Here is a 15,490-nt window from a genome sequence, read left to right on the forward strand (position 1 = left end):
TGTCCACATATTTTCATTATATGTGCTTTAAAAATTTGCATATACATATTCCCCAGTAGAGTTGACTGCTCTGTTAAAAGAATTTACAATGAGATTATCCTACAAAAATGAGATTGTAACCTCATCAATTCTGGAATGTTCCCCAAAGACAGTCATTATAGGCTGGGGGTCCCCCAACCTATAATGCACCTGTTAACACCATGGTGTCCTCAGACATCTTTTGTGGTGCCCACAAAATGGGTTTAGAAAGTGGGTGGAGCCAGATGGGGCTTTTGTCCAGCACGGCTTCTGATTAGCCATTGGAGATCTTGGGGAGGGGCTGTGGCTTAGTGGTAGAGCATCTGCTTGGCATGCAGAAGGTCCCTGTTTCAATCCCCGGCATCTCCAGTTAAAGGGACCAGGCAAGTAGGTGATGTGAAAGACCTCCACCTGAGACCCTGGAAAGCCACTGGCGGTCTCAGTAGACAATACTGACTTTGATGGACTGAGGGTCTGATTCAGTATACGGCAGCTTCATGTGTTCATGTGTTCATGATCTGATTGGCTGTGGAGGTTTTTTTAAATATTGCTTTGGCAGCAGGTGCGACATTATATATCCCCCCAGGCATTGTGTTCTGGATCGAAACTATCCAAACGAATGGAGACAGTCTAGCCTTCTGTGTCTATGGTTCTCCTTCAGAGTACTGGGTTTGGGTACAGTTTCAACGACTTCCATGACAAAGTTAACAAGGACTCACGGGATACAAATCTTCAGAGCTCCAAGAGAGGGGAGGGGGAAGCATATTACAATAGACGTTTTACCAAAAAAAGTCATTTACTATGTGTGTTATCACCTGCAGTGATCAACACATATGGCAAGTATGAACACCACACATCACATCACCAACCAGGAACGTGGAATGTGTGATGCTTAAATTCCAGGTCAGAGTCGATGTTAGGGAAGACCCGTTCTTTACCCGAGAGCTGATGTCGATAAGAAAAGAGGAATCCTGGGCTATATGGAGCCTCAGTATGTCAAGGTTTCATAAGTTCATTGACCTTCCAATCCAAGGAAGAAGGCAACTGTTTCCTTCCCCCACTACATTTGGGAGCATTTCAGTTCCTTAGTGTGGAGCAGAACTGAGACACTGGCCTTTTACGCAGGGACGTTTCCCTGCGGTCACTCCAGCCAACTGCTTCGAGGCTTCCTTTTGATCACACATGCTTTTTCTGCCTGTTAGAGGTTGGTTTGCTCTCCCCGCATGTTTTGCCCATATTTTCCAGATTCTGGCTAAAACAGCATCTGGAAAACACAGAAAAAACTTGTGGGGAGAGCAAGGGGACAGTGGAAAAGGCATACATAATCAAAAGGAAGCCCCGAAGCAGCCGGCAGGGGTGACCACGGGGAAACGTCCCTGCATAAAAGGCCACTGCCGGTAAACCTCCTACAAGTTCACTAAACTCTGCTTTACCTTCGGTGTCAGGAGGTTGGTGTTTTTTGCTCTTCGGCACATTCCTGTTTTATATTCAGCAGTAGAGCTCCCTTGATGTGGGTGAGGTTAGTCATTGGGGGTCGTAATTGAAATGGCGGTGGCAAACCTCATCATCTTCCCATCATAAAGTATTCTTCCCCCCCCCCCTCGCCTTTTAACATTCTCTCACCTGCATTTTAAGGAGCCAGGTGTTGCATCACTAATCCCAGGGAGAGGGAAAATACACACCTTCTTTTCGCTCACTAAAACGTCTTTTGCTCCAGTTTGTATAACTCAACTAAAAATGTCTCGGAACAAATTTAAGGGAGATTCCAAAAGATCTCTGTCCCTCCCCTCATCTTCAAAGTGCTGTTTTCCCACCATTGATCACTCAGATGTTTAATCAGCCGGTCATTAGAATGCCGTGGAACTTTGAAGACTTATATTGTTGACTCAGGCAGGGTGTGAATAATCAGGCCGGGAGGCTCCGGCTTAATGCAAAAGCAGCAACCAAATCCCCCTTTAGCTAATTCTGAGAACGTTTGATAGATGTCCTAACAAGAGGCTCTAATGGAAAATGCATTAACCTTAATGGGGGAAATCCTACAGTGCTTATTCTTCTTTTCTTGTAGTGGTGCAGTGGTTAAGAGCGGTGGACTCTGATCTGGAGAACCGGGTTTGATTCCCCGCTGCTCCACATGAGTGGCAGACTCTAATCTGGAGAACCAGATTGGATTCCCCACTCCTCTACATGCAGCTTGTTGGGTGACCTTGGGCTTGTCATAGTTCTCTCTGAGCTCTCTCAGCCTCACCTACCTTACAAGGTGCCTGTTTGGGGGGTGGGGGAGAGAGTGTAAGCCAATTTGAGACTCCTTAAAAAGTAGAGAAAATCAGCATATGAAAACCAGTTCTTCTTCATCTTAAGCCACTTTGGGACTCATTTCGGTAGAGAAAAGTGGGGTATAAAAACCAACTTTTCTCTTCTTCCTTTTCTGGTGCATTTTAAATTCCTGAGTTAGCAAAGAACTGGGCTTATTTCAGTATCGGTTCCAGGTTTTGGGGGGCCCAAGGAAGAGAATTCCCAGGGTCCCCTCCCATCCTCTGCCTACCACCAGGTCTCCCGCTTGTGCTCTCCTTCCCTTTCTCCCACCCACCCATCCTCATTCCTCCCACATGCTTGTGTGTCCGTCCCTTATCCGGTCATGAGCCCTGGGTTCACAACTGCCTGCAGCCCTTTCCAGAATGGCACTGGGCAATGCATGCAGCAAGGACCACAGGTGATGGACCACATGAGCACATGAAGCTGCCTTACACTGAATCAGACCCTTGGTCCATCAAAGTCAGTATTGTCTGCTCAGACCGGCAGCGGCTCTCCAGGGTCTCAGGCAGAGGTCTCTCACATCCCTTTAATTGGAGACACTGGGGATTGAACCTGGAACCTTCTGCATGCCAAGCAGATGCTCTACCACTGAGCCACAGCCCCTCCCCAAAGTGAGTGATCAGGGGGCTTCAGCAGCCCTGAGCCCTGGGAAGGATTAACAACAATTACATAGTAGGAACCTACTTACAACAACACAGAGTGCGAATTATACACAGCGGTGTAGTCTATAGTCTCTAACCCTTTAATCCAAGGGTAAATGTATGTTTACTTCGCCTTATTTGTACATAGTCAATTTCTAGAGCAGAACATGGAGTTGGATGTGTTTTTTCTCTCAGTCACAGCCCTGCTGTTATCTGCTCTTTTTCAGTTCTTACATATGGCTTCTTTGTGTCTCCCACCCACCCTTCTGATGTTTAGGATGAAACATTGGCTGTACCTGCTGGAAAATGCTGCCCAGAATGCATCCCAAAATCCTGCTCCATTTCAGGGAGAGCATTTGAGGTAACCCTTTGATGAACTACACAAGAGCTGACTTGACGGGGACGGTATGACACACATCTCCGCTCCTCCCCCGGCACCCAACATTCTGCCAGCATTAATAACCTGCTCCTTTTCTTCTTGCTGGGAAGCCCCATGAGTTGAAAGGGATTAGAAACAGAAAGGAATGCTCTGGCAAGAGGTAACTCGGTTCACAAGCCGGAGTAGATAAGACCGTTACTGTTGACACATTTTGGAAAGGGATGGGCAGGAGTGGCGGTAGACGGGATGATAGGCTTTTCTGATCAAGGTTGGAGCTTTGCCTTTTATAATCAAGGATGCATTATGGAATCATAGAGTTGGAAGGGACCACCAGGGTCATCTAGTCCAACCCCCTGCACAATGCAAGAAATTCACAACTACCTCCCCCCCGCACACACACCCAGTGACCCCTACTCCATGCCCAGAAGATGGCAAAAAAAAAAAAACCCTCCAGGATCCCTGGCCAATCTGTCCTGGAGGATAATTGCTTCCTGACCCCAACGTGGCAATCGGCACTATCCTGGGCATGCAGGAAAGGGCCACAAGAGCCAAACATTGATGCAACCCTTCCTGCCCTTCCTTTCATGATAGAGTTCTGTGTTCTTTGCAGAGAGTAGAATCATAGGAGTTGGAAGTGATCACCAGGGTCATCCAGTCCAACCCCCTGTACAATGCAGGAAATTCACAACTACCTCCCCCTCCCCGGACACACCCCCAGTGACCCTTACTCCACGCCCAGAAGGTGGCCAAGATGAGCCAGCAGTATACCCTCTTTTGTTAGGAGGCGGGAAGTTAGAGTTGTCTGTCTACTGAAAGCTAATGTGCATGTGGGCTGCGCATTCATTATGTTGGAGGCCCGCACGTGTGCAGGGGAATGCATACTTGGATCATCCATTCAGTTTGTTGCATTTGGAAATTCTGCCTTATCTTATGTGAAAAAATAAAATTACAAATCATTCTGATCAGTTTATCTCCTCTACAATGGGCAAGATTCGAGTCCATTAGCACTTTAAAGACCAACAAGATTTCCAGAGTATAAGCTTGCGAGAATCAAAACTCACTTTTTCAGATACAGTAGAAAGAGCAAGAGTCTATTAGCACCTTAAAGACTAACAACATTTCTGGCAGGGTTATGAGCTTTCTTGAGCCACAGCTCACTTCTTCAGGTACAGCTAGAATGTGAGTCCATCAATTCTTAAGTAGAGAAGAGTGAATTAGACACAAGATGGCAATGGTCTGATTCAGTAAAAAGACTCCTTATGTTATCCCGTTTCCATATTTAAGGAGCCATATAATGGCTGATATCTTCAACAGCGTGAGATATAATATCATACAGACGTACCTGGGTCTGCTTTTGCCCAGAAATGAACAGCTAGATTCAAGTTCAATAGCATCTTAGAAACCACACACATTTTGTATGGGAGACATGTACAACCCAGTGTAGCAACTTGTAGGCAATCTAACCAGGTGTTTGTATAATTGGAAATATACTATACAACCTACATACATGCCTGGTCTGATATATAATTGTCTGTATATGTTTATATATCTGTAAATGTGTGTGTATGTTTTACATGGGTTTCAATTGGCCACCGAGCAAGGCCAAACAGGCCGGAACACGCCTGGCATGTGGTTACAGTATATCAACCTAGGATATGCCACTGTGCTGTTTTAACGATATTTTTAAACAATTTTTATCCTGACATAGCACCTTTGTGTGTGTGTTAAGTGCCGTCAAGTCGCTTCCGACTCATGGTGACCCTATGAATGAAAGTCCTCCAAAATGTCCTATCTTTGACAGCCTTGCTCAGATCTTGCAAATTGAAGGCTGTGGCTTCCTTTATTGAGTCAATCCATCTCTTGTTGGGTCTTCCTCTTTTCCTGCTGCCCTCAACTTTTCCTATCATGACGGTCTTTTCCAGTGACTCTTGTCGTCTCATGACGTGACCAAAATACAACAGCCTCAGTTTAGTCATTTTAGCTTCAATGGTCAGTTCAGGCTTGATTTGATCTATAACCCACTGATTTGTTTTTTTGGCAGTCCACGGAATCCGTAACACTCTCCTCCAACACCACATTTCAAAGGAATCTATTTTCTTCCTATCAGCTTTCTTCACTGTCCAGCTTTCACACCCATACATAGTAATAGGGAATACGATGGCATGAATTAATCTAGTCTTGGTGGCCAGAGTCACATCCTTACACTTCAAAATCTTTTCAATTCCTTCATGGCTGCCCTTCCCAGTCTCAATCTCCTTCTAATTTCTTGGCTGCAGTCTCCCTTTTGGTTGATAGTGGAGCCAAGGAATAGAAAGTCTTGAACAATATCAATTTCCTCATTGTCAACCTTAAAGTTGTGTAATTCTCCTGTAGTCATTACTTTTGTTTTCTTGATGTTCAGCTGTAGTCCTGCTTTGGCACTTTCTCTTTTAACTTTCAGCAGTAGTTGCTTCAAATCTTCACTATTTTCTGCCAATAATGTAGTGTCATCAGCATATCTCAAATTATTAATGTTCCTCCCTCCAATTTTCACTCCACCTTCATCTAAATCTAATCCAGCTTTCCTAATTATATGTTCTGCATATAGATTGAAGAGATAGAGAGATAAAATACATCCTTGTCTGACACCTTTGCCAATTGGAAACCATTCCGTTTCTCCATATTCTGTTCTAACTGTGGCCTCTTGTCCAGAATACAGGTTGTGCATCAAAACGATCAGATGTAGTGGCACACCCATTTCCTTTAAAACCAGCCAGAGCTGGTTTCCATTTCCTTTAAAACCACCAAGACTAGCACCTTAAGTAAATTGTATTTTCTTTCTTTCTTTGATTTATCCCACCCAAATTTGGGTACCCAGCTTCTGTTTTTCAGGTTGGGTCTCATTCCCCTTCTGTTTTTTCCTTGAACTTAGAAACCAACAAGATTTTAGTTTGGCCTATAAGGTGCTACTGGGCTCAACTCTGGCTCCTCTTCTGCAGACCAACATGGCTGCCCTCTGAAATAAATGGGAAGCCACTGCGGATGGAGTGGGGGTGACTGTTGAAAGCATTAATTTATGCATTATCCTAGTGGTATGGGGCTTGCTTCCACATAGCTAAGTCCCATGTCACTCTAGTAACCCTGCAAAGCCAAGAGCACGTTAAAGTAAGGTGCACTTGTATTATATAAAAATGGAACCAATAATGAGATAGGAATGCTCAATAAATACCTTTTCCTGCTGGCTCATCCTTTCCTTTAAAAGACGTGGCTTGTACCTGCATGAATGCAGCCCACCTGAATTCATAAAAAGCACCCCTGTGGGAAAAGTGCATGGAGATCAGCAGTAATTATAACATGCCTGCACTTTCTTGTTTTTCAGCATGGAGAACAGTGGCAGAAAGATGCCTGCATGACTTGTATATGTGACCGAGGAGAGACCAGGTGTCTCAGACAGACCTGTGGTCCACTGACATGCGAGAAGGTAATTAATTCCCTTGCTTAGAAACCGGGAGTTTCCTACCAGTCTCTCTCTTCTTACGAAGTGAATGTGTTTGTCTGTGTACTGTACCAGGACCTTTTTAAAAAAATGTACAACAGACACAAAATATACAATTCCAGGAAAATAATGTGCCATTCCAAAATAACAACTGTGTAGTTCAACAAATCTTCTACATGAGTGCCGTCAAATTCCCAGTACTGAGTATTTCCCCCTGCTCTTTATTTTCCCCACAGTTCTTAGGGGGAGAGCAAAGTGAGATGTGCAGAGAAAAGCTGTGAGGACCGTGTGCCTTCCATAGGCAATTTTAGTTCCCTTAGAGCCCGCGTGGTGTAGTGGTTAGGAGCGATGGACTCTAATCTGGTGAACTGGGTTTGATTCCCCACTCCTCCACATGAAGCTTGCTGGGTGACCCTGGGCTAGTCACAGTTCTCTCCAAACTCTCTCAGCCCCACCTACCTCACAAGGTACTAGACTTGAAGACTCCAGGGAACCTCCAAGTTCAGAGGCAGTAAACCTTTGAATACCAATGCTAAGAGGCAATGTCAGGAGAAGGGCTTGGCTTCTATGCCCTGTTGTTGGCCCTCCATAGTAACCGGTTGGCCACTATGTGAGAAAGGATGTGGGACTAGATGGACCTCTGGTCTGATGAAGAAGAAGAGTTGGTTTTTATACCCCAATTTTCTCTACCATAAGGAGTCAAAGTGGCTTACAATCACCTCCCCCCACCACACAACAGGCACCTTGTGAGGTAGGTGGTGTTGAGGGTGTTCTGAGAGAACTGTGACTAGGCCAAGAACACCCAGCAGGCTTCATGAGGTGGAGTGAAGAATCGAACCTGGTTCTCCAGATCAGAGTCTGCCGTTCATGTGGAAGAAGAAGAGTTGGTATTTATATGTCAACTTTCTCTACCACTTAAGGGAGAATCAAACCAGCTTACAATCACCTTCCTTTCCCTTCCCCATAACAGACACCCTGTGAGGTAGGGGAGGCTGAGAGAGCTCTAAGAGAGCTGTGACTAGCCCAAGGTCACCGAACTGGCTTCATGTGTAGGAGCGAGGAAACAAATCCTGTTCACCAGATTGGCGTCCACTGCTCACATGGAGGAGTGGGGAATCAAACCTGGTTCTCCAGATCAGAGTCCACCGCTCCAAACCACTGCTCTTACACCACTACACCACGCTGTTTAGGATTTCACTGTAACTGTGCAGTTCTAAACAGAGGGGGTTACCGCACCTTGTATTCCCAGCGATGCATTAAGAGTTTGAAAATGTTGTAAAAAACATCACTTTAAAAGGGTTTTTGGATACCACCGCTTATAAATGGTTGGAAGACGTCTTCACAGCTATAGGGGCCAAACAAAGTGCGAACAGTATTTTTTATAACATTTTCAAACTCTTAATATATCACTGGGAATACAAGTGCGGTAACCCCCAGAATCACACTTTTCTAAGCCCTTTGACTTACAGTGTGATCCTAAGAATACTTTTCTGAGAGTAAATGTAATTCGGCTTGCCAGCTCTGTGTTGGTAAATACCTGGAGATTTTTTGGGGTGGAGCCTGGGGAGGGTGGGGTTTGGGAAGGGGAGGGACATCAGTCGGGTATAATACCATAGAGTCCACCCTCCAAAGCAGCTGTTTTCTCCAGGGGAACTGATCTTGGTTGTCTGGAGAACAACTGAGTAGCTGGAGATCTCCAGCTATTACAACTGATCTCCAGCCGATAGAGATCAGTTCACCTGGAGTAAAAGGCTGCTTTGGCAATTGGACTGTATGGCATTGAAGTCCCTCCCCTCCCCAAACCCCACCCTCCTCAGGCTCCGCCCCAATAACCTCCAGGTAGGAGCTGGCAACCCTATCTGTAGTAGTGGGAGATCTCCAGGTGCCACTTGGAGGGTGGAAAACCTATAAATATTCCTTTGCAAAAATCTCTCTGTTCAGTTGCATGTTCTGCTTGTTCCTAGGGGGAGAACAAAGTGAGACGTCCAGAGAAGTGCTGTGAGAAGTGCGTGCCTGCCGAGGGGAGCTGCGTACACGAAGGGTCTGTCAGATACCACAATGAGATGTGGCAGGGTCCTCGTTGCGAGTTCTGCGTGTGCGACACAGGCCAGGTTGCTTGCTGGAATGGAGAATGTGCCAAAGTGGAGTGTGGCGTGGTAAGAAAGTGACTGTGTTTTGGAAGACCACCAGTATCAAAGGCCTTTTAACACATTACGTAGCTTTGCTGGTGAAAGGCTATTCAACAGGAGGACATGGCCAGTCCTAGTTCCTTTACAAGGCTATGTGTAGGATGTATGCATTCGCAAACACCGATTTGTCCCCCTTTTGTTCACACTTTACATTTTCAGGTTTGTTTGTTCAGCATGATCAGGGGCCTGGAGACCAAGCCCTATGAGGAAAGGCTGAGGGACTTGGGAATGTTTAGTCTGGAGAAGAGGAGGTTGAGAGGGGACATGATTGCTCTCTTTAAGGTTTTGAAGGGCTGTCACTTCGAGGAGGGCAGGGAGCTGTTCCTGTTGGCAGCAGAGAATAGGACTCACAATAATGGGTTTAAATTGAAGGCGGAAAGGTACCAGCTGGATATTAGGAACATTGTCAAAGGCTTCCACGGTCAGAGTTCATTGGTTCTCGTAGGTTATCCGGGCTGTGTAACCGTGGTCTTGGTATTTTATTTCCTGACGTTTCGCCAGCAGCTGTGGCTGGCATCTTCAGAGGAGTAACACTGAAGGACAGTGTCTCTCATGTCATGAGAGACAGTGTCATGAGAGACACTGTCCTTCAGTGTTACTCCTCTGAAGCTGCCGGCCACAGCTGCTGGCGAAACGTCAGGAAGAAAATACCAAGACCACGGTTACACAGCACGGATAAACTACGAGAACTAATTAGAAACATTTTTTTTACAGTAAGAGTTGTTCGATAGTGGAATCAGCTACCTAGGGAGGTGGTGAGCTCCCCCTCACTGGCAGTCTTTAAGCAGAGGCTGGACAAGCAGTTGTCAGGGATGCTCTAGGCTGATCCTGCATTGAGCAGGGGGTTGGACTATGGTCTGCATGACCCCTTCCAACTCTATGCTTCTATGATTCATGTTAGGCGTACAACTAAAAAAACCACCCTGTGGGAATCAGATTTGCTGACTCCAGGCTGGAAAATTACTGGCGATTTGGTGGTGGGGCAGGGTTTTGGAAGGAGGGACCTCAGCGGGCTATACTCCCATAGAGTCTATCCTCCAAAGCAGCTATATTCTCCAGGGGAACAGATTTCAGTAGTCTGGAGATCACTTGTAATTATGGGAGATCTCCAGGCTCACCTGGAGGTTGGCAACCCTAGTGGGAATCGGGTCTTCTGTTTGTCGGTAGAGCATAGGGTTGCCAGCCCTAGGTTGGGAAATACTTGGAGATTGGGAGGAGCAGCGAACACACCAGAAGTTAGAGATAAAATTCAACGAGATCTGAACACACTGGAAAAAGTGGGTGGATGTGAACAGGATGCAATTCAACAAGGATTAGTGCCAAGTTCTACACCTGGGTAACAGAAATGAGGGACATGCATACTGGATGGGGGATACACTTCTGGACAGCAGTGTGTGTCAACAAGATCTTGGGGTACGGGTGGACCGTAAATTAAATATGAGCAGCCAGTGTGATGCAGCGACAAAAAAAGCTAATACTATCTTGGGGTGCATCAACAGAGGCATAACATCCAAATCACAAGATGTCATAGTTCCGCTGTACACAGCAATGGTCAGGACACACCTGGAGTATTGTGTGCAGTTCTGGAGGCCTCACTTCAAAAAGGATGTGGACAGAATGGAGCAGGTGCACAGGAGAGCGACGAGGATGATCAGGGGCTTGGAGACCAAGCCCTACAAGGAAAGGCTGAGGGAGTTGAGAATGTTTACTCTGGAGAAGAGGAGGTTGATGGAGGACAGGATTGCTCTCTTGATGTATTTGAAGGGCTGTCACTTCGAGGAGGGCAGGGAGCTGTTCCTGTTGGCAGCAAAGGATAGGACTTGCAAGAATGGGTTTAAATTATGGGAGGAAAGGTACCGGCTGGATATTAGGATTTTTTTTTTTTTTACGGTAAGAGTTGTTCGACAGTGGAATCAGCTACCTAGGGAGGTGGTGAGCTCCTCTTCACTGGTAGCCTTTAACCACTTGTCAGGGATGCTCTAGGCTGATCCTGCATTGAGCAGGAGGTTGGACTAGATGGCCTGTATGGCCCCTTCCAACTCTATGATTCTATGATTTTGGGGGTGGAGCCTGGGAACCAGTGTAAGCATGTATAACCCTGCAGCATTTGCTGGGATGGTTTGTAGTAGGGGTCCCCAATGGTTGCCATGGGAGGCGGAGCCAATCACAAAATGGCTGCTACAGGAAGTGGAGCCCCCTCCCACACAGAGGAAGCCCAATTGCTGGGGTGAAGAGTGGTAATTTTTAAAAATATCCTTGGAAAGAGATGTGAGATAAGAGTACACTTTACACTTTACACTTGAGATAAGAGTACACTTTAAGAGTACACTTTTTTCCCCTTTTGGTATATTATTTTGTCTATCGCCTTGCATACTTTTCCAAGCCATCTAAAAGTATTCTAAACATATAAATAAAACGCACCTTGAGTTTGCCCGTGGAGAAGAATGAAAGAGAATGCCTTAGTACTGTGGATAAATGAATTTTTCATCCCACCCATACCAGTTTTGAGAATGTCTGACCTCATTAGGACCTAGTTGGGTATATGTTTCTACGCAGGCACCCCCCCACCCCCCAAAAAAAGCCTGCAGCAGCTGACGGGTTGTATAACTCTCGGCTTCTTGACAACAACAAATGTCGTTTTTTTAAAGTGTCTAGTCCTTATGGCTGCAAAAATATGCATGGAAGTAGTAAAATCTAAGAAGCCAGAAGTGCTGCAGATTGTATGGGTGGGGGGAAGGGTGGGACTTCATTGCACTGCGTAGTTCTTCTCCCTTCCCATGATTAACCAAAATAGAATAAATTATGCAAACTCATCAGGAGAAACCACTGAATAAATGATACACAACAGGAGACATTTTGCAGAGGTGCATAATTCATGCAGGCTGCAGAATTCAACACTTGACACAGAGTTTCTGTAACTGTGGTGCTGATTTTATATTGTATATTTCATACAGAATGTGTATGTGTGTCTCTAGATCTAATCTATATAACTGTTTCTCAGGTGTGACCAGATCTGCGGATATCTAAATCTGTGCTTCGAGGCCACGCCGAGAGAAATTAGATTTTCCTCCAAACTTGGGGAACTCCTCCCCCAGGTTTGCAGAAACCCCAAAGTTGTTACATTGGGGGTTTTAACCTCCCCAAAACATAACATTCTATCAGTACGTGCACAAATTACTTCCCTGAACTGCTGATACGACGGCTCTGGAGAGCTCTGCTGGCTGCCCAGGGCCCTGCTGCTGCTGTAGGGTTTGAAGTCCCTCCCCTTCCCAAACCCCGCCCTCCTCAGGCTCCGCCCCAAAAACTTTCTGCCGGTGGCAAAGAGGGACCTGACAACCCTATGCAGATAGAATCTAGGAGTTGTGGCAGGCCAGGGGGTTGCGATGGTGTGGAGGGGAGCAAGATGGGATCCCCCTTTGAGTATCGCAGGTCCCCATGTGTGTGTTTCTGTCTGTCTGTCTGTCTGTCTGTCTGTCTGTCTGTCTGTCTATCTATCTATCTATCTATCTATCTATCTATCTATCTATCTATCTATCTATCTATCTATCTACTTATTATAAGGCAGTGCATTCCAGCTCATTTGCCTAAGATGTGATACCAGTGTTATTTCACTGAAATATTCAATGCTAGCACAAGAACAGGTATAATTTCCCTGTCGCACAAGCTTCCAGATCTGCTCGCCAGCTCAGTATTTAGGGCACTTGCATGAGTGAGCCAGAGCTAAATTGAAGCCACGTCTCCATGGGTTTCGTCCTTCATTGGGGAAGAATTAACTTTTCTGGTCACATAACTCTGTTTAAACTGTAACGAGGCCAGAGGCGTAGGCATGAATCCCAGACAGGTAGGTAGGCAGGCAGGCACCAGATTATCAAGTGCAAATAGGGGGACTAGGAACGGAGCGAGGGATTCAACACCCTTCCAGCAAACCTGTTTGACTTAATGTACTGACAAGCCGTGAGTTTCAAGCCTCGAGAGAGTGTCTGGAAGTTCTCCAGCAAATGTGGATTTTTTTTTCTCGCTTGGGGAAAAGGGTACTGTTTGATGTAAAGCATTGAACTGCTGGAGAAATCCCGCAATCTTCTGTGCTGCTAATTCCCATGACACCTCTTCTCTACTGATATAACGCAACATTCTAAACATTCTGGAATATTTTTTAAAGGTATCGCTTCGCTGTGGGTGTTAGAAAATTCTTCCCAAGTGCAGCAGGGCTGCTGATCTTTGAAAGGCTGTGCTTAATATATCTGTCCTGTGCACTGTGTGCAGTAAAGAGCCATCGCACAAGATGGCTCGGTGTTTGAGAGATGCTGATAATGCACAGCAAGTCCCTTCTGTGATTTTGGCCTGAAGAAGAAATAGGGCACTTTCACACATGCTGAATAATCGATTTTCAATCAATTTCCGACACACTTTGCAGCAGGATTTTACTGTGCGAAATGGTAAAATCCACTTGCAAACGATTGTTAAAGTGGATTGAAAGTGGGAGGTGCATTATTCAGCATGTGTGAAAGTGCCCCTAGTGTTGCCAACCTCCATGTGGGGCCTGAAGATCTGCTTTTACAACTGATCTCCAGACTGCAAAGAGCTTGGAGAAAACGGTTCTCCATTAAAGTTAAATTCCAAATACCCCCTCCCCAAAAGAGCCAGCATGGTGTAGTGGTTAAGAGCGGTGAACTGTAGTCTGGAGAACCGGGTTTGATTCCCCACTCCTCCACATGAAGCCAGCTGGGGGGCCTTGGGCTAGTCACAGTTCTCTTCAAACTCTCTCAGCCCCACCTACCTCACAAGTTGTCTGTTGGGGGGAGGATAAGGGAAGGTGATTGTAAGCCGCTTTGAGACTCCTTAAAAGGTAGAGAAAAACAGTATATAAAAACCAACTCTTCTTCTTCTAACCAACTCTTCTTCTTCTATACCCTACCAAATAAAATGGCCTTGCGGTGCCTCCTGAAAATTTCTAGTGATGGCACCCTCCTCAGCTCCTTAGGGAGCCCATTTCATAGGGTGGGAGTTATGATGGAACAGGCATGAGCTCTAGTTGAAGCCAGGTGTGCTAAACCATCAGGTGGAGATCTGATGCACGGCTAAGGTTGCCAACTCCGATCAGGGAAATATGTGGAGAGGAGAGGGGCCTTAGCAGGATATAATGCCATAGAATCCATCCTCCAAAGTAGCCATTTATTTTGAGGGATTGACCTCTATAGTCTGGAGATCAGTTGTAATTCTGGGAGATCTGCAGGCCTCACCTGGAGGTTGGCAGCCCTATGTGGAGCACATGGGGACATATGAGCCAAATGTCCGGCAAAGGGCTCCTTGTCCTCTTCGTCCTCCTCAGTGTGGCTTTGGCAGAGTTCTCCCTTTGTACACCACAAATGCTCATAACTATTTGCTTGTGTCTTGGCTTGGGCAAATGACTGAGCAGCCAAAATATGTGAAAGAGAAAGGGTTGGAGAAACCTAGGCCAAATTTAGCTACCTGAGGAATACCGGTGGCCAGTCCAGAAGCAAGAGAAGTGTGTGACAGGAATGGCGGCTGTTGCAGTGGGACTTTCTTCTAGCCCACTTCAGTAAATAGAAATCCAACGTGGAGTAGTGTTTAGAAGCAGTGGATCTGGAGAACCGGATTTGATCCCCCACTCCTACACATGAGTGGTGGACTCTAATCTGGTGAACTGGGTTGGTTTCCCCACTCCTCCACATGAAGCCTGCTGGGTGACCTTGGGCTAGTCACAGTTCTCTCCGAACTCTCCCTGCCTCACCTACCTCACAAGGTGTCTGTTGTGGGGAGAGGAAGGGAAGGAGATTGTAAGCCGGTTTGATTCTCCTTAAATGGTAGAGAAAGTAGGCATATAAAAACCAACTCTTCTTCTTCTAAATAGGAGCGAAGAGGGCCTGCCTCCCCATAATTCCCTCAGAAAGGCCCTCCCATACATCTAGTTGCTCAAAATCTTGGATAATAGGCTATGTTCCTTTAGACCGTTTTTGAGGTGAAAGAGATTTCATGAACTAATTCCCTCTTCCTAGTCCCACAATAATAATGGTCTTATAAGAGAGGTCCCTGCCTGTTAAAAATCACAAACCACCACTTTTTGAGGTAAAAAAAGAACTATAGAACAAGAGTTTTGTTTTCTCCCTTCAGGACATTATGTTACCTCAGGAATGGCATGAGGTATAAAATGCTGTGTACACAATCGAAGTGTCTTTCTTTTCAACAGTCTCCCCACCGCTGCCCTGCCTCTGCTATCACATTGTAGGCCAGGCAGTGAAAAATGATCTAGTTATCTTAAATGATGCCTCCCCAATCCTGAATCTTGGCAGACATGAACAGATTTTTTGGCAAGAAGAACGGGCCCCCATACATATTTGTCCTTGCTTTTCAGTTGAAGTGTGTACTTGTGCGGGCTAGGGTAGGTAACAGCAGGGACGGGAATGTTAACAATATGTACTGTGACAAGGGCTCTTTCCATACCACGGAATTTTGT

The 15,490-nt window shown here is 45.9% G+C and overlaps 1 protein-coding gene across 1 annotated transcript in view; it reads left to right on the forward strand.

The window, feature by feature from the left end:
* FRAS1 (Fraser extracellular matrix complex subunit 1) overlaps positions 1-15,490 on the forward strand; it is a 194,351-nt gene that overhangs the window by 2,549 nt on the left and 176,312 nt on the right. The window contains 3 exon segments of the mRNA XM_056855545.1: positions 3,250-3,333; positions 6,710-6,811; positions 8,791-8,982. Coding sequence (XP_056711523.1) covers positions 3,250-3,333; positions 6,710-6,811; positions 8,791-8,982 — 378 coding nt within the window.

This window comes from Euleptes europaea, chromosome 9 (assembly GCF_029931775.1).
Source record: "Euleptes europaea isolate rEulEur1 chromosome 9, rEulEur1.hap1, whole genome shotgun sequence".
Classification (NCBI taxonomy): Eukaryota; Metazoa; Chordata; class Lepidosauria; order Squamata; family Sphaerodactylidae; genus Euleptes; species Euleptes europaea.